This window comes from Phasianus colchicus, chromosome 7 (assembly GCF_987193195.1).
Source record: "Phasianus colchicus chromosome 7, bPhaCol1.hap1.1, whole genome shotgun sequence".
NCBI classification, from domain to species: Eukaryota; Metazoa; Chordata; class Aves; order Galliformes; family Phasianidae; genus Phasianus; species Phasianus colchicus.
In genome coordinates this window covers 21,908,765-21,933,736 of record NC_143442.1, presented here as the reverse complement: position 1 = coordinate 21,933,736, position 24,972 = coordinate 21,908,765, and the positions used below count along the sequence as shown (strand labels likewise).

At 36.8% G+C, this 24,972-nt stretch overlaps 1 protein-coding gene across 13 annotated transcripts in view; it reads right to left on the bottom strand.

Annotated features, from left to right (window-relative positions):
• The window catches only part of OSBPL6 (oxysterol binding protein like 6), a 91,881-nt gene that overhangs the window by 15,845 nt on the left and 51,064 nt on the right, over nt 1–24,972 (bottom strand). For 9 of the 13 annotated variants that reach the window (XM_090144096.1, XM_090144093.1, XM_090144094.1 and 6 more), the window contains 10 exons: nt 16,038–16,133; nt 13,238–13,360; nt 10,000–10,053; nt 9,198–9,311; nt 8,904–9,068; nt 8,271–8,403; nt 7,720–7,823; nt 6,694–6,786; nt 2,236–2,298; nt 1,991–2,065 (listed from right to left, as the gene is read on the bottom strand). In XM_090144096.1, the coding sequence (XP_090000222.1) occupies nt 1,991–2,065; nt 2,236–2,298; nt 6,694–6,786; nt 7,720–7,823; nt 8,271–8,403; nt 8,904–9,068; nt 9,198–9,311; nt 10,000–10,053; nt 13,238–13,360; nt 16,038–16,133 (1,020 nt within the window). The remainder of the gene's footprint in view (nt 1–1,990; nt 2,066–2,235; nt 2,299–6,693; nt 6,787–7,719; nt 7,824–8,270; nt 8,404–8,903; nt 9,069–9,197; nt 9,312–9,999; nt 10,054–13,237; nt 13,361–16,037; nt 16,134–24,972) is intronic. The other 4 variants (XM_090144097.1, XM_090144098.1, XM_031601369.2 and 1 more) reach the window with 4 other exon arrangements.

The window sequence follows — 24,972 nt, the reverse complement described above, 5'->3', positions numbered from 1 at the left end:
ACTAATGGCTTCATGGCACCTAACCACTGTAAACTTTATCCTCTTCGTTTTGATTTCTAACTATACCATCAAAGTAGATGGTTTTTTTTTTTTTTTGGACTTCATTTTTGACTCATATCAAGACGACTTTGTTAACAGGAATGTAGAATAAATTCCTTCTAGAGATAGCATTGTTGCCTCATACCTCAGCTGGCCAGGCTGAAAAGCAATGTTTTTTGGTGAGGATTATTGAAAAAAAGAACATCTTATTTACAGTATGAAAGTATGTCCTAGAAACAGCATTTGCATGCTCTACAATTACCGTCACATTGCTTGCAAGAAATACACACTGACATGTCAGGGACAAGTAACTGCTTTGCTGACTGCTTTAGATACAAGACCCAAAAATAATTAACTGTTGACTATATGAACTCTCCTCATCTGCATCTTGGAAGAGTTTCCAAGCTACTTTCCACAACCAATGGAGAAAAAAAAAATCAACACCAAACAAACTTATTTTCTTGAATAACCAGCAGTCTAAGAAGCAATGTCCATAAATCTCTCTTCCCTTTTTTTTTTTTCTTTCACTGTAGTGCTTTCTCTTTACACCCATGGTGGTCTGATGCTGCCTTGATTACCTATTAGTTTTTCTATCTTTTTAAGTACTTAGCTTCTTGATACATCCCTCTAGTTTTTCTTCCTCATTCTTGAATACACGACTTCAGGTACACCTTGTCCTGACTTTCTGATTTATTCTAAGGGCTGAAATAACACTCATTCATCGGCATCTTCAGAACTGCATGCTCATGTAGAGACAGACTGTTCCCAATACAGTGCGTTGTAACACAAGCATCCCCCTTCTGCATTTTACCTGATGTAATTCTGTATCTTCCAGACTACAAAGACAGCAAACTGAGATGGGGGTTTATTTCTCTGCTACAAAGGCAGAGGAGATAAAATAACCCAATCAATAATTGACTGATATTCTGCATCTATACATGGCTTCAACTGATTACAAGGGATTAAATTTAGAGAAGTTATTTTGGGAACTGGAGGAGCACTGATTTCTCTCTTGTTTTTCAGGAGGACCTAATAGCAAATGAGGTTCATGGTTCTGGCAACAGGACTCAAATTATTCAGGCTTAGGCAGAAGCTACATCTGAACTAGTGGATTTCAGCTATGGGCTGGAGCAGCACACCTTCGAAAACTTTAGCTTGATGTTGACTGCTTGAGCTAGGTAGAGGTATGTGTTTAAAGCTCACTGTATTCTTCAGCTGCACAGAGTTCTTTTTTTCCCTATATCTTTATGTCTTCCCCATCCATTTCACTAATCCTTTGAGGGACTAATCTATATTGTGCATTCCTAATAATTGCTTTCCTGACAAAGCAGCAGCTGAAGGTATACTTACGATGCTAATTTGGTTTCATAAACAGCATTTCCCACTCCCAATTAGGAGCCTGAATGTTGATTTTAGAGCTCCAAATTTTGTGTTAAAGGTTGGAGAATTAGCAAAAATGAAATACTGACACTAGCAACAGTAATATGACTTTTTTGGATCATGGAATGTAAACAAGGTACCTTAAATGAAAAGGCTAATCTTACGTTACTAAAAAAAAATAAATCAGGAAGCGTCATTATTTCGTTTGTTTGTAGCAAATCTCCTCGTCTTCACTGTCTTACTATAGACCGTTATGAGAATCTTTTAACAAAATGTGATCATTTCGGTCCATTTTAAATAATATAGAGCGTATAACAAAGCTATTTTCAAACAGTGCAGGGCCCGAGTCTTTTCATCACTTGCACTTGCATAAAGGAAGAGGGATATTACCATGAAAACAAGCTCAGATCCACTTGTGTCAGGCCTGATCACTTCTAAGTGACTCAGCTCAGAATGGGTAGCATGGACACCTCCATAAAGTGCAAGAACCAGCTTCATAAGCTTAATACGCATTCAAGTTACACAGCTTCCCGTCTTTCAAGCTATGCCTTGATTTTTAAAATCCACTCACTGTTGTAGCCACTGCAGCTGCTAGTCTCTGCCGGCGTCGTGTTGTGCTGAACTGGCCCTTCGGTGCCGGCCCTTCCTGACAGTGAATGCAAGAAGAGAAGGAAGTAGAGAAAGAGAAGGGAAGGGGTGATGGACACAGGAGGATGAAAGATGATCAGAAAAGGGAGAGGGAGAGTCTTTAAGTGGATTTCAATTTTGTTAACTCTTATGTCCTACACATTTTGAGAACATGTTGTATGTTCTCACCTGTGTATGCCAGAGACTTATATAGCTAGGTACTTCGCTAACGTTATCTCCAGAAGAGTTGGACTGCAGTGGACAAAAAAAGAAAATTAATACTATTAGCTTTGCTGTTCAGAGTCATAACGCAATTATGGAATAAGAAAACAAAACAGATGCTATGGCATGGAAGAAAATGCAAAACAAAAACTCCTTCACTTGACCATCTAGAAGATGAATTCTGAAGAGATCACTTTGCATTTGTGGAAGTGCACCAACTGTGGTTACCGAAGATGCATGCATCTCAATAGTAAAACGTGAGTGTGTACATTATAGGAAGCTTCCTTACATAAATACTCCTGTGCACATTTCTGGCATTTCTCTGTCCATCCTTAGGCTTATGCGTTCATTTTCCCCACATATCATCCTTTTGTGTTGTAAGATCTTATTTCTCATTCTATTCATTACTGAAGGCTTGGCTTTCAAAGCAACTCAAAATCTCAGACAGAGTAGCACAAATGAAAACTAAGTGTTCCAACAACTGTGTTTTTTGCATGTCTAACATGTGGCTTCATCCCGCATAACTTAAATTTTACATGACTTATAACAAAATCCATCACGGTACATCAAAGTTGCAGACTTCATGCAGCATGTACACATGATGCAGAATAGCTCCACACCTACCACAAAGCTCTTCTACTTGATGCCTAACATAATGTCACTGTTTCGAAGCATTTGGATGAATTTATAACACTAAAAAGCCACCTTATTATTACAGAAAAAAACAATTATTCACATTCTTCTTAATCTATATATGCATTTACAGCAATTTCAGTGTTTTAAATTCATATGCATTTTTCTTTTTCTGAAAGCAACTTGCGTATCACAGAAATAGCAAACTGGCAGAACTATAGACCACAGAATAGTTGCCTAATAATGGCAGTAAAAGAAGCTTTGATTTGCACCTTTTATTTTGTTGTTAAAAACATGCAGATAACTTCTAAAACTAGCAACTTCATTAAAGAAGACTAGCAACTTCATTAAAGAAGAGGCTGCATCATATGCAGAATTTTAAGCTCTTTGTGCTCTACAGAAGTATAACTATACTCTCATTCAGAGTTTTGAAGATTATTACTGTTTAACTAATAGAGACATAAATTTATACATACATGTACAAAGAGATGCACAAACGTATATATATTAAGCACTCAAAAAATGCAAGATCCTGAATGCAGGTACACATTACTAAAATTGAAACAATGAGTTCCACAGAAGCACCACCCCAAAACACAATATGAAGTCAGGTAATTATCTGAGTTACAATTAATAACATGTCATTAAGTACTTATTGAAGGAAAAAAAGTAATAAACCAATAATTCATGAGCTGGAAGCCTCAGCAGAGCAAGCTGACTTTTCAGATCATTCTGTACTAAATAGTTCTGCTAAATAAATTCTCCTTCCGTCTTCCTTTGAATAAGTCTTGGAACTCTACTTCTCTGAGCACTGAATGAAATTATATCAATGATAGTTCATTTTGTTGCTGTTCGGTAGTATTTTTTTCTTCCTTTCAAGATCTTTAGACAATCATAAGAATGTAAAATTGTTCTTTAACCAAGCAAAAAAAAGTCAGTTTTTGTACAAAAGAATGAATGCAGACTCATTAACCTGTTGTTGTAGATTACTTTAAGACATTTTTAAAATACTTTTAAAAAATAAAATAAACCTCCCTTATATAAGCAATCCTTCTTCAGAGAAACAATCCAAGTATTTTTCTCCTGAATAAAGGCTTGTAAATTAAGCTATTTATTCAGCAAAACTAAACCCCCAATTGTAAAAAAAACACATATGTACATGCTATGATTAATTTTCCTCAGTGAAGCAACCCCACTTTTATTGGGGAATTAACCACAGTAAACAAAGTTACATGCATACACGACTGGTATACCTAAATGGCAAATGTTTCTAAAAAACAAAGCAAGTAGAAGCAAGTAGACAAACTTGTCCTCACAATAAAAAGTACTTTTAAAACTCTTTATATACCTCGCACTCATATTCTAGGAATGTGTTAGCAGGAACACAAAAACTATCTTACTAACTCATTTTGAGTACAATAGACACTAGATGGGAGAATTTTCTCATTGCATCTTACACAGTGGACACAGAGCTAGCAAAAATTACAGCATTGTTCCCTGCTATTTGTGAACAGAACACCTCATTTTCATGCTCTCTGGCTCTCAATCTCATACTGCAAAAGGTCATTTTATGGTAATTAATAATTCCTTATTCTACAATCAATTGGCGCGTGTATTTCAAATGGAATTAATAGTCCATCTAGCTGGAAGTTAGTATGTTATTATTAGTATTATCCCAAAAAACTAATGATACGTATGGAAGAAGGGGGAAAAGGAAAAGGACAACAAAAGCTTTTTTGGCATCAAATCTCCCAATTATTTAATAGCAAATCATGTGTATTGTCCATGAAGAAATGATCACAAATTAGATAGTGATTCAAAGTAGTGGATAATAGTTTATAAAGTGGTGGAGTAATCTTGAAAAAATTACCTATATGGAATGAAGCTAGAAAAAAATGGTTAATAGAAAAACACCACAGGAGAGCAAGCTTAAAAAAAACTTCAATCTGTGAGGAAATCCAGTGGAATAGCAGCATGAGCAAATTATGATTAACACAAGAGTCAGAATGAGACCATCTTCCACAGATCACAGCGTTAGACCATTCCTGGGACAGAATAGTCCTCAGAATTATAAAGAGCGTACCAAGCCAATCAAGTTAGTTAAGATATTGAAACAGCCAAAAAAATAAAATCTTCATCTTGCACATAAATTTAGAATCATTTTGTTGTTTCTGTTTCCCTGCAAATTAATTTGTAAGTCAGTCATCAATCATTTAATGCTTTGCTCTAATAAAATAAGCTTTTCATTTTCCAGCTTTACACTCGTCAGGAGTCAAAGCTGCCCCAGGCTAAGCAGAGTTCACTATCTCCCCCCAGCAATGATAGACCAAAGTAAAGCAGTGCTATGCATACAAACTCTCAGAGAAATCTGCAAAGTGACCCATACCACCAACAGCATACTGAGAATCAGGTGCCAAACTAAGTCTCCCACAGGAAGCCCAGCACAGTGTCACTTTGACAGGGCACAGGCAACTCAGGAATAGCTCACAATTCCTTATGATGCACCCTAGATCATCACGTATTGTTGTCTTAAAAATTTTTACATCTTTTTTTTTTTACTGAGAGAAATTTCTTTAGACCGCTGTGGTATGAAAGAAGAACATGGATTTTGCCTCTGCCTTTCCAACAAATGCTTGCATCCATTTTCCTGGTACTTTTAGTAGCCTACAATTATTCAACAACAAGGAAACACAGTGATCTTCCACATGCAGATAATAGGATGACATCAACCACCAAAATTCCCTTGTTAATAAAGCTTTTTACACCAGATTACAACAGATATTTCATTGTTCAACATGTTGTCCTTAATCTAGAATAACAGCTAGAAAGAAAAGTCACCTACTACAGCTGCAATCCAAGTTTCCTTCCTTACAGTCTTCCTTCCTTAAGGCTGTCAGTCTTAAATGAGTCACAGAGAACTTCTTACTGTGTCTCTGAGTCACAGAAACTCCTTATTATGCTTCTGAGGGACATATTAAAGGTTTTAAAAGTCTGCATGAATTTCAAGGAATTTAAATTAATCAGAAGTTGCTGACATATATTTATTCCACAGCAGACAGCACAGTGGTAATTGTTAGCTCCTGAAGTCTGTAAAGTATAGTCTTCATTAACAGTTGCTCAGTTATAAAAAATAAAGCAGTTTTTGGATTAGGCTTCAAAACACAGCTATTTCTGACAAAACACAGTAAGATTCCCTGGATCTAGAAGTGACTCAGGGTTTCTATGCTTATTTCTGTGCTTCTACTTTTCAGATCTAAGGCAGGATGACGTCAATTGTTTTTTTGTTTTTTTTTTTTCATATAATTTATTCTTTGGTTTAATTCAATTTGTTCCCACAGTAGCCTGTTTCATAAGATAGGGCTTTTGATAACTTCTCACTGGTAACATTCCTAGTATAGGTTTTGACAAAGGCAACTGGCGTGTTTAGTACTTCATTCATGTTTTCTGTTTAGTTTGATGTCACCTGCTCAACCGTCTCTCTCTTCTAGTTTAAAGATCGAATACCAGTATCCCTGTGCGCTGCAGGCATACAGTCTTTTTCGCACCTTAGCTGACTAGTGTTCAGCCTCTCTTCCTTTCCCTAGATGGCAATGTTTTCATATGAATGAAAGTAAAGTCAATACATTTTTCACTATCTTGCCTAGGTTTTGAACAACCAATTGAGATTTAATTTGCATCATCAGGAACATAAGAGGCAGTACATTGAATTCCTACTTTCAGTTAATATATCAGTTCATGCTTAGAAGTTAATCTAAAAGTACAGTGAAAAGGAAAACATTGTGGATTCAGTACCTGGAGTTGAATTTTTGCATCTTTGCTGACACTTTTTGTTCTCCATCGTCTTGTGACCCGCTTGTCTTTCTTTGAAATATCTACACAGTTAGCCTACATTACACAAATAGTTAAAAGCAACAAGGTACTATTAAGTTGACACAAGCAATACAGACAGTACACCGAGTTAGTAAAGAATTGTAGTGTTAGACATTAATAAATTAGAAAGTGAAGAAAAGAATGCTGCTGCCATGACCTGCAACTACAGCAGTGACCAGCTGTGGACACCTATGCCCCTACTATTAAAAAAAAAAAAAAAAAGGTGTGTTCAACTTATGTAGCACAACAATTGGTATACTGTCATCATAGCAAGCAACATTTAGGAACAAATTTTGAAATCCTCATGTATTTCTATTTTGTCACTATCAGAGAAATGCTCAGCTCTTCCTGAAATGGTAAGTGTCCTCATTGGAACTAGTATTTTCAACACAAAAACACCACTGGGAGACTTCAATAGTCAAGTGGCCTGAGTGAAAAAGGAAGAAAGTATTTAAGATTTAAAAATCTGCTACTGCTTTTTTTGGTCAAGAGGAAAACTCACCCTGAAGTGGGAAATGGTCCAGTGCTTGGGACCTTTGTGACTATGCCCTCTTTTCTAGAACATAAAATGTCCTCCCATCTCAAAGGTTTGAAACTGCACTCCTTAAAAACTTAAAATAGTATCTTACTGAGCACAATAACAGCTCCTTAAATATAATTTTAGTGTACACATAATTCTATTGTAATGGTTCTTAGTTCTGCTTTTGCAAATGACTTAATTATTTGATCCTTCCTATTTAACTCAAATAATCTTAATACATCTTATCCATTTACACACTAAACACTATTAAACATGATTAAGATAAAAGTGATTAAGATGAGCCTTTCCTCTAAGAGTTACTACAATTTCAGAAAATCAATTTTAAATTAATAGAGAGCATATTTACAATACCTTTACTGCAACCAATAAATGTTTCAACATAGTTATTTATTATCAAACAGAATTACCTGCATGTCTGTGAAATTTGGTGCAGACTGAGTTCTCTGTAGTATTTCTAAATTTTGAAGAAGTTTACTGAGTTCCACAAGGTTTGACTGACAATGAGCAAGATCTAAAACACAGAAAACAAAAAAATCATTAGGTGCTTCAGTTCAGATATTTTCTTTGCCATAATGTTCACCACTGGCATTTTATTGTATTACAGAAGTCAAATGCCTCAAACCCAATAGTAAAGCATCTAAGTAGTAGCCTTATTGTCAGAGATGTTGAGCACCTGTTATTTCTATGGTAGTCAGCAACAAGATTGGACCTTAAAACTTAAGCATACTTTAATAATGATATCCATTAAGATAACACATATTTAAAAAAAAAAATTAAAAGCAACATCATAACACAAGCTAAGAGGGAAGTTCCTACAATAAGCATCTAATTTATTACCTAAAGAGCTCCCTCATAGGCACGTAAAGATGCTACTTAACCACTTCCATTGACTGTATGTTATTTCTTAGCAACACGACATTTTGCTAAAAGAGCAAGGCACAAAATGGTAAAGACTAACCTTCTGCACATCTGTCCATCTCTTCTGAGTCCTGCAACCAGGCTGCTACTTTACTCTGCCCAGTAGTGCAGGTTGCAGGAAGGCTGTTACTGCAAGGTATAGGAGATTGCCATGGGAAGCTATTTTGTTGTACCTAAGGTATAATAAAATGCTTACACTTATTGTTGCATGTGTTGCTCAGTCAGTATAATCACCATATTTCTTTGGAATAAAAAAAATAAAGTACACATTGTGATTCCAGTGACATCTGTGATTTGGCTATGTAGTTGCCCATGACACAGATATTTCTGCACGGTATGCTGGAGAATCAAACCAACGACCTCACAAACTATGTTTGATAAACACCACTTACAAAAGTTGTTGTTAAAGAGGAAGAAAACTACAGAATAACAGACAGATTTACCTCAGATGCAAAAGGCCAGTGCAAATTCTTCTGAAGACGATGAGTTCTTTGCACAGTCTCTACAGCAGCCCATTAATGAAAGCTACAGTACTCCCAGCTTTTTGCTGGCTATCAGTTCCTCCAGTGAAAACTCCTCTCTATTGGCACTCCAAGCAGAGCCCACTGAAACTCAGGCTTGCCCATGAACAAGTCCAGCAGGCATGAGTTTCCAACAAAAGGACACAACATACCTTTCCATCTGGTACATTAGCAGCTGGTGAAGATTCTGTAGTAGAGGCTGAGGGGAATATATGGAAGCTAGCATCTCTCGGAGACCTCACAATCTCATTCTGACGGTACAACCGGTGGTGGCGTAATTTTGAAACCCATGCATCAAATGTATCCTGGGACTTCACCTACAAAAGTAACTCATTATAAAGAAGCATTCAAAATAACACTCTTTCTACCACAGCAGATTTTTCCTAATTACTATTATGTATTTCCACTGTGGATGAAAAGAGAATACATATTTGCATCACTTTTACCTTCAGATGATAAATGTGTTCTTCTGTATCAAGATCTATTCTTCGAGCCTTCTTCTTAATAGACATAACTGATAAGCCTACATCAATGCTTCCATGTACTTTGCCCTTCTGTATCTGAAATCAAAAAGCAGAGTACAAAATTGGTAGTACCATGTATTTCATTATATTTAACAGCAAAATATCTGGTGCTGAAATGTTTTCCCTTTTTAGGAATATCTTAGTATAAAAACACATAAAAGCTAAATCCTGTATTCAAACTAAAAACTTCTTCCTTTTATAGATGAGAAAAATATCTCACAACTGCAGAGCCAACTCCAAATGAAAAGTGTGGTAGTTCACACTAGCATGTAACTACAGGTTAAGTGAGAAGCTGAGAAAATTAGACAGCACTTAGCTCCCTGCTGATACAGCTTGATGGTTATTGGTATCTAATTTAATACTACCCCTTACATCTCGAGTGCATCATAATCACTTTTCTGTCCTATCCACATATCACAATATAATGAGCTCTCCCTGACATCAAAATTAAAAAGGTACAATACATGCTCATGCTAATCTTTCAAACATCTTCATTAAATAAACTAAGTAATACACCTTCTATTTTTACAAAAGTAATAAAAGGCAGAATCTGGGGGAATATAACTCAACCTAAACCTTACATGCTTTCCATATTCAAATCTCTCTTTGAATCCACCAACAACTTTCATGTGTACGCTTGTGATAAACGTGCCTAGTATGAGAATGAGCCTCTAGCAGGTTGAATTCTAACACAAATTTTAAAACAGTCTTCAACTTTACTTACATCAATTGGTGACTTTGAATATTTTAATAGTCCATTATCCAGGACGAAAAACCTCTGAAAGTGGAAAAAAAGATTTTTTTTTTCTTAATGATCAGATGCAACTTAAACTGTGCATAATAATTTATCTGCAAAAGAAAATGATAACTTTGTAACAACTAAGGACTGTTCACAGGTTGGAAAGAGAGCATAAGTATGGTAGCAAATAATTTTTTTTCTCCTTCTTTGATAACAATTATCTTTTAAGTGTGAAAACCTAGATTCCGTTTCCAACAGTATGCTCTATGTTGAACTTAAGGAACCTTAATAATTAAGGATATTTTTTCTGTTTTTTGGTCAATTCAATAAGGTCTACCAGAAAGACAAGATAGGCTGAAAGAGATAAGTCTTTTTCTTTGTTTTCCTCCTGTTTTCTTCCCAAATAAGTTGGTCGTGTTTCAACCTAACTGCTTGTCCTATCGATCCAGAAGCTGAAAAGCTTTTCCTAATGCAAAATCTACACCCTGGAAGGAAGACCACAGATGGATATTCCTGTGGTCTCCTGGATATCCAGCTGGGAAGTGATGCAGGCTGTGAGACATGGCTCTACCATCCAAAACTTTGCGCTCAAAGCAGACCTTTGTACAGTGAAGTAAAGATGAAGCTGTGATTCATGCTCCTTGTACTTTTTCTAGATGTAAGCTAGATGCGTTAGTACAAGTGGAAATATTACAGCATTACCAGCAACATACCCTGGTCATGGAGGGTTTGTGTTTTGTATATTTGCAAGTGATATGGAGTGAGTCACTGTGTATTCATTGATGCAGCTACAAGGAATAGCAAATTAAAGCTAACATGACGACGCCTATCTGCGCCATTGCTACACCTTTATTTCACTGAGCAGTTTTTTCCCTACAGCAGAAAGCAGAATCCCCAATTCAACATGCTTCTCCAACAATTAAAGCTGCTGTAGCTTGTGCATACTAGACGGCTCTAGCTGCATTGCGGACAAGTTAGCACAGCATTTGGCACACAGCATAAAGATGCAGCCTGGCAGGAAATGTAGATGTTTACTGAGATTCACTAACTTGTGTTATCAACATGCAAGTAATACTTCATACTTTTAGAGCCTAACCTAAAGCACTGGTATATGTTAATGATCTGGAACACAGCAAGTTATTACGCAAGACTCTTTAAGCTGTCTGATATGGAAGAGAAGGATCACATTTGCCTGACATGAACCTGTTAAACTGACATTATGAGCAGGGTCAGTACTTGCACGGCAGAAAATATTTCCTGAAGATGCCTCTGGAAATGATGTCAGTTGCACAACAGATGGTACCAAGGTCTGACACGGGGTGATAAAATTCCAGCTTTGCTGGTAGTGTAGCTTCTTGAATAAGATGTCAAAACAACAGGGTGGTGAAGTTTCAGTTTTACTACGTATGGTCATTAATGGACTAAAGAAGAACACAAAGTTAATTTCCTATTTTTCTGCCTCTGTAGGCTCCATACAACAATGATCTTTTGTCACATTGCGTTTCACAGCATACAGCACTTCAGAAGCAGATGAACTACTACAAGTACTACAAGTAAGTACATATTGTAAGTGGTATGCTAATAAAGCACACTGAGAGCCATCAGAATTTGACATACCCTGTTCAACAGACAGAGGATTCCATGGCTTTGCTGTCAGGTCACTAACAGCACACAGTACAATCACTGTGGATTGTTCTGTCTCTGAACTCCTCATTGTGCTCTCAGCACAAAGTAATGTTACAGAAACAGCAGGATAGTTGGAAAAAAATAGTTGGAAAAAAATTACTTACCAATGCACAGTTTCTAACCCAAAATTCAAAAGCTTCCTTAGGTGAAATGTAAGGTAGAGCATAGAGGGAGGCTGTGAAGCTAATTAATCACACTAGAAAAGATAACTGCTCTAAAGTCAGGATGAAAAAAAAAGATCACCAGGCATAATTCCCTTTGCAGTTTATATGTAATGTTCCTACAGAAAAAAACTCGTCAAAGAAACAACACATCAATGTATTGCATTTTAAAGGAATGGAAGCAGTGAACTACCCCATGCAGTCTCATGTATCAGACTGATTCTTGTTTTTTCACTTTCGCTGTTTTGTTTTGTTTTTAAGTGAGATCTCCTTTTCTGTTCTTTCAGTATTTCAAGAATACCAGTTTGAAAACCTGTAGTCTCCCTAGGCTAAATTCAAGTGGTACGTAAATATTTGGATGCCAAAAACATAAATTCTAGCTAAGTAAAATAAAACCAAAACAAAATAAGGTTGATACGTCAGCAGACAAAAAAAAAGAGTAGCAGACAGGTGGAAATCTTGTACTGATAATTCAGCATTCAAAGAATAGAGAAATAAGAAAAACAGTGTGTTCTATACTAATACAGTGTGAATATGAACACAGACTAGGAATAAAAAAGCCATTTGTAACAGTAGATTTCACTATTCCTCATAATACAACGCTGTGCCCTAGAAAATGATCGTTCTTGATCTATTTCAATGTGCAAAATATGGGTAGGCATCAATAACCAAATCTTGTTAACAGAGGATTTGAAAGAAGTGCAATTATTATGCTATAAAATACAGGTAGAAGAGATAATGAACACTGGGTTTAGGGTTACCAAAAAGTAAAAGTGTCCACGGAGAAATGTCTCCACATTAACTAAATAGAAACAGAAGATTCAGGGGTTTGTGATGGTGTTTTGTTAAATAGTCATGCTTCATGTCCACAACTAAGATTACAGACACAAACAAATTCGGGGACAGGGATGAGCAAATCTGCCCAGCCAGGAAGGCTGAAGGGAAAAGAACTTCAGGGGATGCTCTCCAGTAAGAACTTCTTGGTCCATACCAAAGCCCTCCTCAGCTCTCACAGATTCTTGGCTACTTCCATGTAAACTGAATTCAAACTTACACTGCACAGCTATATTTTGTTATAATGTATTCAGAAGAATGAAAGCGATATTGGCTAAACCTCTTAAAACACGAGGCATCTGCTGTATTATTTACACTGTCTGCCTGGATTTTGAATATAACATTACACAGCCAGCCCTGCAACACTGAAGCCACAAAGCTGTGTATGCAGACTAATTCTTTATACAGTCTGAAGATAAAGTCATACACTGAAATTCTGGGCTTTTATTTGTCAGTCATCCTACACTGTATTTTCTCTAGACAAAAAATTCCAAATCATAAAAGGAAGCAATAATCCTTTGACTGTTTTATGAGAACTTTACCTTGTGCCAACCTTTTAAGGGCCATTTTCTCTTTTTCAGCATGAAGCCTTCATGTTTATCTGGCTTCTGTACATTAGTCTGGCCAATTTTCAGACCCTCTATGATTTCCCAGCTGTCAGGCTCCTGGTGAAAAAGCATGAACACATTGATTAATAACTATGCGTACACATGATGTAAAACTGCATTTATATGCAGCACAAATTCTGCAATGCAAAACAAAGATTAACTCTGCATCGTAAGAGCTAAAAAGACTCAACAGATGTTGTAAGTGGAGCATGGGCAGAATTTGCATGTTCAAAATGTAACTTTACTCAGAGTACGCCTCTAAAAACAGTGAGATCATGAGATGAAATGTAGACATCTTACTGTTAAATATATGGGAATATATTAACAGTGTACTTTGCACTACTTCCTGATCATAAGAATATTTAAGCTTTCCTATCTCTAGCATACAATCTGCACTGATTTTGGATACTCTTAATTTTCCTAAAAATCTACAGTTCAAGCAGAAGAGGTTGACTTGTGGTTGGTCTTCAGTGGCAGTTTATGAGGCAGAGTTGCAGAGGCTAATTGCACCTTTAGAAATACGTAAAAGGAAATTGATCTTTATGAAAGCTTCTTGTCATTCCTTTTCATTGCATTAAGGGAAAATCTGTGGGAAGCTAACTAATTCTCTCCCTAGAGAAAAGAATATGAGCTGCATCGTTTCAGACACAACCAGCTGTCGCCTTTCTGAAAGCCAAGCACATTCCTTGCAAACATGCTTGTTACGCATGACCACTTGTACAACTCAGGTCTGAGTTTGTGAAACATCGTAGTGAACAGCTACAGGACAACGCTTTTAATGAGAAAAAAGTCATCCCTTTATTCACATCCCCTTGCTGCTATCATAATGAACAGAATTTGCAAACTGGCATTTTCTCAGCTGTCACAACTCTCACTCACGTTACATAAAGTGACTGGGAGAGGGAAGAGGTCATCAAACATTTGAAGAGAAACAAAAGTTCTTTCCTCCATTTCCCATGAAACTGCTCACAGCCAAGAACCATCAGCCCTGCCTGTGTTACAGAGCTTCAATACCATCAACGTCACTATTGTGAAAATACGATTATAAGTGTAACACCAAACTTCACGGTTACAAACCTGAGTAAGTTGCTAATCTAACAAGAATGAAAAGTTCTGTCCCAAGTAATACTTAGTACTGTAAATTTTAATAAAAACTTTAACTCTGTTTAACTTTCCCTGCATAACTGCAAATTGAAACTATCACGGGGCCAGTAAACACAGTTCAAAAACCATCACTTTGATTTCACTGTGTTTTGATATGATATTCTATTTCCATTACTGCAGCAGGAAGCACATATGCATTATTTTTTCCCCATGAAGCACTTGGCTCTTAAGGGGGGAAATTAAACTATGAGTCCCCTGGGGCAAGCAGAGGATCTCTCCTCTACTCTGCCAACTGACTCCTCCTATTGATTTTTCCTTTAGAAGATCAGCTGTGGGCATAAGTCTTTTATCAACCAGATAACATCAGTATTGATTACTTCTCAACCAGAAATCACACAATCTCATAGAGCTATTCATTTAACCGAAAGGCCAGATACAGGAAGACATAATGAGCCATTATTCAGTGCAATAACCATTAGCTGCCTTTTGCTGCACCAGTGCCACAAGGTGTTATAAAGCCACCCTAACCATCCTAACTGCAGCTCACCCCATCCACATTTGGTATGATGAGATGTGCCAAGTACGAGGTACACTGTGCCACAGACCATTCTACTGCAAGAGCAGCCAGAAAGGGGAAAACAAGAGTGACAGCGAAGGTTACTCATCTGATGCTGGATCACTCAAAGCACAGCTTTGCCGTTTCAGGACTTCTATGGTTCACTGCACATTAAGTGAGCAACAGCTCCACATGGAGCAGCAGGATCAGGGAACACAGGCAGATCTTACAGGCCTAGTTCTGCGTATGCTCCAGCTGCTGGCAATAAGGGACTTGTTTGGTTTTTTGTTTTTTTCCAAATAAGACAGGCAATTTCACTTTTACATAGTTGAATAGCACGTTTCACATTGAATGTGTTTTCCCAAGTATCATGAGTTATAGATATTTAATTTCAGTTTTTTGCCAAGTATTCCATCAAAGCATCCTCACCTTTTCAGTAACAAACTTACTTTTTTATATGAAGTAACTTAAAATGAAGCCTTCTTTAATCAGAATTGGGCTTATTTAGAATCAGTCCTTTCAGAACTCAGGAATTCAGCCTAGAGGACACCAACTACAAAGCACTGCATGTGAGGGTGCATCATTCAGGAATCAGTGCTGTTACCTCTACGGTTCTACAGAAGGCCTCAGCAACAATTTCAAACTTCAGGAGACTACCTCAAAAAATGCAATTAGGAGGAATGTTCTATGTATTTTTAATCAACATACTGATTAGTAGCGCTTTGGGACTTGGATATTGTTGTTGTTGTTTTTTTTTCTGATTGGACTGGAACATTTCTCAAAGTCCCTTCTAGCTCCATATTCTGAGTTAGTCAATCTTGCTCCTGGGAGACATTCACAGGTGGAAAAAGCAATCTCCACCACCATCCAAACCCTTAATTTTGTTAATACAAAATCTAATAAAGATTACTGGCCTCCCTGACACCTAAGGCAGCAAATAGGAAGCTCTGGGACAGACTCAAAATGCATTCAGTGACAGAATCATAAAAACCAACACCCAAAAGCTTAGTCAAACTACACTGTAAGAACAGAAGGAAACACAGTGTCTGGATCCCAGCCTGTGCTCTTCCTTACCTTGGACAGGGAGATAGGGTCTGTTTCAAGGAACTGCTTGCTTAAGGAAGGATCTGTGCTTCCCGAAGAAGCCTTCCGTTCCAAAATATTAATGCTCTAAAAAAAGAACAAAAAAAAAAATCAAAAAATCCTAAAGATGACCATTTATCATTCAAAGGTAACTTTAAAAATGCATATTGAATAATTAATGACTGATCACATATAATATAGTTTAGAGTACGTTATAGAGTATATAATAGGTACAAAGCCTAATACTTCACATAAGCGTAGTGGCTGAAAACATATATAAAGTACTCCCTACGCATAACAAAGTTCATCTTGTAGGGCAACACATCTCTTTCCTGCCTCTCTTTCTTATTACCAGCCTTAAAACTAATGAACTGCATTACTTGCCTTTCCTACAGAGGTTCAAAGTGTTCCCAGCTGGACCTTTTCTGCTGAGCTGAAACACTAAGTGTATATCACACAGTGGGAACTGCCACACACCCACTTCCAAAACAAACCTTTACAGGTAAGGCATTCCATCTTGGCTTTTTGTTACTGGCTTCTCAAGCTATGCTGTAACTCACTACATGAGTACAGATTGTAGGTATTCACAAGATCAGCCACAGGGTCTATGCCGACAAGCTCACTGGTAAACATTAATTGAGCAAAACAATCTTCAACCATTACAGCTGTTACAGCCCATCTGCTCCATTTTGCATATCGTTGTCTGACTGGAACAATTTTGCAACATTCCATGTTATCAGTTGGTGAGAATTGCTGGTACCTCTGTGGCATGATATGAAAATATTTCATTTCTAGCACATGTAGCACAATGATGAATTGTGGCAATTACAGTTCTCTGAGATGGGTAAATTTTTGTTTACTGAAAATCACAATTAAACTTTTGTTCTCAAATCAGCTTCCTTACAATCACCAGAGAAGAGACTTAAGACACTACATAGGTATAAGCGAGTGTAGAAACTATCAGGGAATATAAAAATACATATAAACAGCAGAATAAATGTTATTATTTATACAGATAACTAAGTACATCAGGATCATATCTGAAATAAATTAGAATAAACACAGCTATTCAAATAACTGCACATTTTACACAGGCTGCAGAACAACTGACTGTTCTTCGCTTTCAGTTTGCAACAGTGAAAAAATGGAAATATATGAGAATGGCCTCTACCATCAGTGGAGATTAATAAGCACCCCTGCCACAATAAAACAATAATTAGTGCTTATTTTCAGTTACTATAATTTAATTTTACAGCCAAAAAAATAAAGGAAAAGCAGCAGGGTTATGTTGCCCACCCCATTCCTCAGGGCCAACAAGGAGAGCTTTGCCATTCATGCTTGAAGTTTACTGTTTTATCAGAGAAAAAAAACCAGATTTGTTAGGCCAATGACCACTATCAGACAGCTGAGAAAATGGCTGCATTTATTTAGCACAAGTTCCTACGCTACATGTCGAATAATTTAATACATTCATTTGAGCTTAGCACCAGAATAATACTAAAAACAACTACAACAAAGCGATCTGACTGAACAGATTTAATGCTACATTTGCACAGAGTATCAGATTTGAACAATATACAATACAACCTACATATGTTCCTCCAAGGAAGATTAAAATGCCTCAATTATCACAGTCAGGACAACTCCCAACTTTCTCGCCAGTTCTGCTTGGCAGGCAGGAACCTCTCCATCTTGAGATGGAGCAATGCCCAACACAGATGTTCTGAAGGTATCGCATCTAGCAGCCAATACAGTTTGTTGTTACATAACTGCTATTTCATTTTGTAAAATATTTAGAGTGGAGCAACCCAGCAGCCCCTGGCTTGCCAGATTTCCAGTGACGTTTTCCACTACATCCTTTTAAGGCAAAGTTTGTATTGTATTTTGGTTCCTCTCTTTCTTTGTTTTCTTAATCAGCCTTGTTATTGCAGTTCCACTACAGATGAAAAAATACATGACTAGCTAAAAGCACTTTAATGAACGCTGACATTTTCAACTATTTGTAAATCAGAAAATGAACACTTAAAATTGCCTTCTTTACACTCCCTATTTCAACAAGCTTTATCTCATTTACTGGAAATATCTGCTTTCCAGTTCTTTTCTGTCATAGCTACTATTACACTGACACAAAATGCTTCCTTTAAATTTGTGACATGTTTCCAGTATAGTATCAAAATACATCCTTTGGCATAAGATGCTTTCATTAATGCAGGCTATATTTCTGCAGAATTACTGCTGGAAATTATACTGTTGGAAGTTATTTGGCCATTTGAAAAGCAGCTGCTTCTATGATGCAGAAATTTCTTTATGCATTTAGCACAAAACAAAGAAAAAATATTTAGATTTAGATGTTATCTTTTCTCTTTTTTTAAACAAGAAAAACAGAATCAGTAAAGTAAGCTGGTGAAAATAAACAGGAAGCCTACACATGCATAACACAGATGTTGATTCTGTCCTGTGTTCAGTTCACACTGCTTCCTAAAGGAATCTGATGAGAGAGAATAATGATGCAACGTTTCATATACTCACCTTCTCTAGAAGGCAAGTATAGAAAATTTATTTTACAGCATCTTCCACACATCTTGACTCTATATAATTTACACTAATATCAATTTTTGTCTCCTACTGAAGAGGTCAGTGACCCATTCACCTCATCTACGCAAACAATGTTAGCACGTGGAGCATCTGGTCTCCACCAGGTCGCAGAGGCTGCGGACTCTTAGCTGAATATGACTTCCCCTCTAGAGAAAAAACATTCAAGTGCGTATTCAAAGGGAAAAGTAAGTAGAGATAGGAAATCCAATGAAGGACACATCTGGCACTCAGGTCTCCCTTTCTGCTTTGCTGCTTAATTATTTAATGGAATTAATTGCATTTAATGCAATGAGCTCTCTCAGTTTATAATTTGCTGACTTTCAAGAAAAAGACAAGCTGGTGAGGAATTAATCACTCACTTTGGGCTCAGACCCTCTAGTTCAAAAACAGGCATAACATGGCAATGAATGAAAAAGAATTGGAGGGTGACTCTTCTTGATCACAGCATTCAGCAGCCTTCAACACTCATAACCACAGGACATTAACTGATACACTTATACAACACAAACGCAAAACAGAGCTTTTTTTCTTTTCTGGTGGTGGTTTGTTGTTTCTTTTTTTCTTTTAATCTAGAGTACTAATTGGTGCATCTCTTTTTTTACCTGCTATTTTCACTGGCATTGTTTTTACAATCTAGATATCCCTGCACAGACTCATGCTCTGTATTTCAAGCCCAGATCATACGAAGTGAAACACTTCATCAATTGCTGTCATCTAAAAACAGAGCATTTTCCAGTTATCTGAAATACAACAGCAGTAGCAGGGTAAATGCAGTTTTGACACCTTTTAAATAGAGCTGTGATAAATGCTGAGTTGCTCTGCAATATTACTCGCAAATGTAATAACCTTGAAATTTGCTTTTGTCTTTGGCTGCTCCTCAGGCAGGTCTGACTTTCCTTTAGCAGATGCTGGAATAAAGACAGAATCCCACATATCACAGAGAAGGGTGATCACAAAGCAAAGCAACCTTGCCTCTAACACTGTCTCTCTCCTTCCTTTCTTTCTGTGTGGTTTTTTTTCTTCGCATAAAATCACTGTGGTCCTACAGAAATATCAAGGATTTGTTTGCTTTGCAGGTTTTTAATCAACTCTTTCTGGGGTTCTATTTTTGTATTGTAAGGCAGTATGTTATACCAATTCTTTTAGCCTCCAGAAGCAAAGGGTCCTTTACTTTTAGAAGAAACTTTGAATAAGCTGAAGAGTTCTTGCTTCTCTGATGAGTTTTGTAGAGGAAGGCATTTACAGAACTGAGCAAAGCAGAGGAAAGCTGTCATCATGCCAGCAATCAGCTGGAGTGACAGTGGGCTTGGGATGACCATCAAATCACAGCCAAAGTCTTTAATGACATTGTTCATCTTTTACATTTTAGATTTTGACAAGCTTAACTCAAAGAAGCACAGATAAACTGGCAATATCTGACAGAAAACGTAAATGTTTGCTAATGATACAAAGCTTTATTATGACCATTGAAGAATCACAATTTAAAGGATAGATATTTCTCTAAACAGTCCCAGGATAGCATAACATTTTATTAATGCTGATGTAGCAAAAGAAAATAAGGGGAAAGAAATCCCCATAACACAAGAAGAATTCTGTGCTGTGTTCATATATTAACTAATTCAAGAATCCATGGTGATTGGCCTTCAGAAAAATATATACAGTTTTCACTAATAGGTGGTTGCAAACAAGTTTAACAAATCAAGTACCATAAAGTTGGACACTCACCTAAAAACATAAAACACTACTGAAGAAAAAACAGTTTTGATTCAACAGCTTCATTTCCAATGCTAGGGTAGAGCATTTAAGAAAAACAGACACTGAAACAGTAAATAACTTTACTATGGCATGCACTTATTTTTCTTAACACATTTCTGTGTCTTGAATATGGATCCTTCCAATCTTGCACAAGTATCTTGCAAACAGAAGTCTTCATGTCATACCTGCCATCATCTCCATCTTTTTTAATTTTGTCTTTTATCTCCACTGAAGTAATGAAACCAAAATCATGCTTCTTTTTCTCTTGAAGAAAACATAAATGTCACTTTGGAAGCACTGGACTTGTCAGAATTTGTGCTTGTATGTACATGCACACACCTCATCAATATCAGCCCTTTAGAGATCAAGTTAGAAAATGAGTGCATACTGTAATAATCTCAATCAGTGTTTGGGGATACTTGAACAGTATGACTTTTATTATTTTATGTCCAAGCTGACCTTTTAGCTTACGTTGTCAAGAAAAAGAAGGGAAACATGCCTGTGCAGGTATAAGCACAGCAGAGGGGGAAAAATGAGACAAAGAGAGCAGGAGTGAACATGTTCTAGAAATACTACTTTATCAATCTTAATTTGCACGGGTAATTGAGCTTTTATGCAAGCAATTTCCTGTTACAAAACACAGAAGATAGCTACACAGGCCATTTCTAATCAAACTGACAGTCTAAAAAGAAATCTCCAGTGCATACCTGTAAACCCCACTGTGCCCCCATACTTCTGGAGGCAAGGCAATTCCAACAGCTATGTTGGTGGGCTCAGACAAGATACACATATGGGACAACACTTCAGGTACATATACAAATCGCTCTCAACTTGTAGACAATTGCTCATGGATTAAATTCACTGTAACCACCCAAGTGACAAATAAGGAATCTAGTAGGTCTGGGAGTTACAACTTCCTTCAAGACAAGTGCTATGTCATTGAACGTTCACAGCGGTGGTCCTATATCTTCATAAGTTACTCCATTCCTCCTTTCACACATATTTTTCAGATGCTGAAATAAAAGCCATTGTCTTCTTAACATAATGAAGCTTTACAGACTGTGTTAAATGCAGAGAATTATCAAAAAACTTATAGAGTAGAAGCAGTTAGCTGATTTAGAAAATAATTGCATGTTTTTGTTACCAATTTTACCACTTCATTCTTTAGCTCCCTCAGAATAATTGTTTGCTCCAGTGAGTTGCTGCCATTTAAAGTATTTAACACTTCCTGCACTAATGCTGCTTCATCTGTGTTATCCTGAAGAGAAGTTAATTAGGAAAGAGAGAGCAAAAGAGAATTACTTCACTACAACAACAGTACTTGGAATTTAATAGCACCTTCAATTTGAAACTCTGAAAGAAATTAGCAATTATTATTGAAATAATTCTCACGAACTACTGAGAAGCTAAACTACTCACAAAAAGTCTACACTTTGTTGCAGCACAAAGCTAGGAATAAAGTTCACTGTTGTCAGGTCTGTATGTAACTACCGACAGCTATCTGTCCTTGACTTCCTTTCCTTTAAAGTCATGGAGTAACAAAAGCAAATGAAGTTTACAGGTAACCACCAAGAAATTTTTCACTATGTCACAACAGGCTGTCAGCAGTGAGCAAGAGTACTTTGAGCATCTACTCAAATACAGGATATAAATGTCCTCAGATTTCTACATGGAATATATTATACTGTGCTACAATCTTGTGAGAGCAACGATTTCTGACGCACACCAAACAGACAGGCACGGATGGTAAAAAGGGCCATCAGCCATATTGTCATTATTTATGAAGCAGAAATTTCACAGAGACAAAAAAAGGGTCTTGGATATTGTAGCACTGATCATAAGTGGTCATAAAGAGAAAGCTGAGTTTGAGGTAACTCAGTGTACTAAAAATAAAACCAAAAAAAGCAACCATGCAAGCGTTAACATTCCCTTTAGTCCTTTCATCAGCTCTCACACATCCAGTTACTCTGAGTGTCCCAGAAAAAGCATCAAATATGCTAAATGAAATATTGCAATGAAAAGAGAGATTCTTTCAAACGACTTGAATTGCCAGCAAGCAAGATGAACCTGTGTACGTGATGTGCCTCATTCTGCCAACCTAGATTATCAAGCAAAAAGTGCAGAAATAATTATTTAAAGACAAACAAACAAAAAAAATCTTTTTCCTTCATAGCCTCCATCTTTCAGTCTACATATATGGCTAAAACAATATCATTTGAAATATTAAAGCTCTCCTATTAGAAAGATGACCATACAAGGCTAAATGCAACAGAACTAAAAGCCATTCTTTTATGTTTGCTGTACTGGAAATGAACCAAGGTTTTGTTGAAACAGTAATGGGCAGAAATCAGCAGAAGAGATAACAGCTGATCATGCCTCCTTCCTAAAAGAACAAAAAGAAAACTGAGACATTAAAAAGCCTCCACATCAAAAACAGCAGATGCTGCTAAATTCACTTTCCATTACATACTAGCTACCCTTTAGATGGTGGTCAGAAAAGTCAAATTCTCATCTTTGTTCAAAATTTTATCATTATTAATTTTATCATCATCTTCTCCTACAACACATACACTTTGTTCTGCGACTGCAGGTTTAATAGCCAGGGATCAGGCCCCAGTTTACTAAACTGTGCCATGTTAACCTTACAACATGCTTTCCTTCTCAGCACAATATTACTGCCTATACGTTGCAGTGAATATATAACAATATAGACTGCAGTACAACTTGCATACTTAATCAAGAATTAAAATACAGAACATTCACGAAGAGTTTACAATCACCTGATTGAATGCATAACATAATGCATAACAACATGTAACTGCACTTCCTACAAACAGTGCTAGTTTTCCTGCAATTGACGGAGACTCTTGCTCTGTTGCTCCTCTCTGCAGCGTTCCCATCAGGAACGCACAACTGCCCTGCAGCATAGCTCAGCCCAAGGGTTAAACAACAGAGGTTTGGCATGGGCCTCTCTGATCATCCAAATTAACCAAGATTTTGCTGATAACAAATGACACTGAAGTTCCTATGACAACAGAAGTTTGATCCCAATTTTTTTTTTTTTGCTATTGCTGACATTCTGTTCATTTATCAATTACTTAGTCATGGAGACTGCAAATTGGCAATGTCAAAGCTTTTGCTGACTGCTAATTCTCTTAGGTGATGTATATTGCACAAATAAGAAAGCTACATTAAAATGCCAGCATTATATACAGCATGACATTTTCCACTCTCCCTGAGATGATTTATCATAGCCATGTTCACACTCATTCAACCTCCCGCACCATAATTTATTGGGAAACTGTTCCGTAATTGCTAGTGTGACTTTGACAAGAATTATATGACGGGAAGATTTCAATCATTAACCATCTAGAAATATCCAGTGTTATCCTCACATATGACAATGAAAGCCACACTGACACTTTACCCAGTCACATCACGTTGCACATCCATACAGATCACATCTTTAGAGAGGGTGCTTTTTTCCCAGCTCCTATGAAGAGTTTGAGGCAGCAGTAAGAGAGAACTTGCAAGGTTTTTCAAAGTAAACAAACCAAGAGCCCTCACACCAAAATCCCCTACAGCCTCAACCATGATTACGTTCTGGGAAAATCCTACAAAAAGCAAAATGAGTACAAATTATGCCAGAAGTGAGGAAAGAAATTAGACATACAATTGTAACAGTAGATGGTACAAAGAATATGCAAGATTTGCTGGATCTAAAAATAAGCAGAAAGGAACCACTTGCATGTTCACTTCCTTGGGTATAGTACTGTTGTATCTCATGCTGTATTGTTCACTCCAGCTGCAGAAGAAAATTGCTGATCTATCCATTCTCCTCAATATTTCTCTGCCTCTATCACTAAAAACACCAATATGAATGCTTTTCATTCTTTTCCTTTCCATTCCACATTTATGTGCCTAGATATACTGGCTAAGCATCTTCAGACATTATTGGATCCAAGATAGCTCCAGATGCACCATCACACCATCAACCTCTTCCAACTATTTTAAATTCACGCTTCACATTTCAGTGACCAAATACAGACTTAAAGTTAAGCATCCATTTTATTGTAATGACAGGTATACCTTACACTACCCCATTGCCATGGTAACAAATATGGTAGCTGCTAGATTTATGGTAACATCTATTCCCAAAGGCAATTTTTTTTTTTTTTTTTTTAATTCTCCCTTGCACAATCCTACCGAACTACCTAATTGCAAACCATATTCGGAGGATGTGCTCTTTAGCTGAGCTCAGCAGCCCTCACAAGTCCTGCATTCTTTCGATTTAACTGCAGAAAGATAAAACATGTTTTGTTTTGAACATCAGTATATCAAATTTTCAAGTGAAATTAGCGAAAAATTAAGAGCATACCATACAGTAACTAGAATGTAACCAAATACAGCTATCCCTATTTCTATACAACACAAAAGGGAAAGTATTTATCATCTGCCTTTCGCCTAAACTGAAAGGCATTATAAATTGTTTTTGTTTTTGTTTTTGTTTTTTTTTTTAAATTCCAGACATTTTCTGCCTGTTAACAAACACACATTAGAAGTCTTTTCACATTTA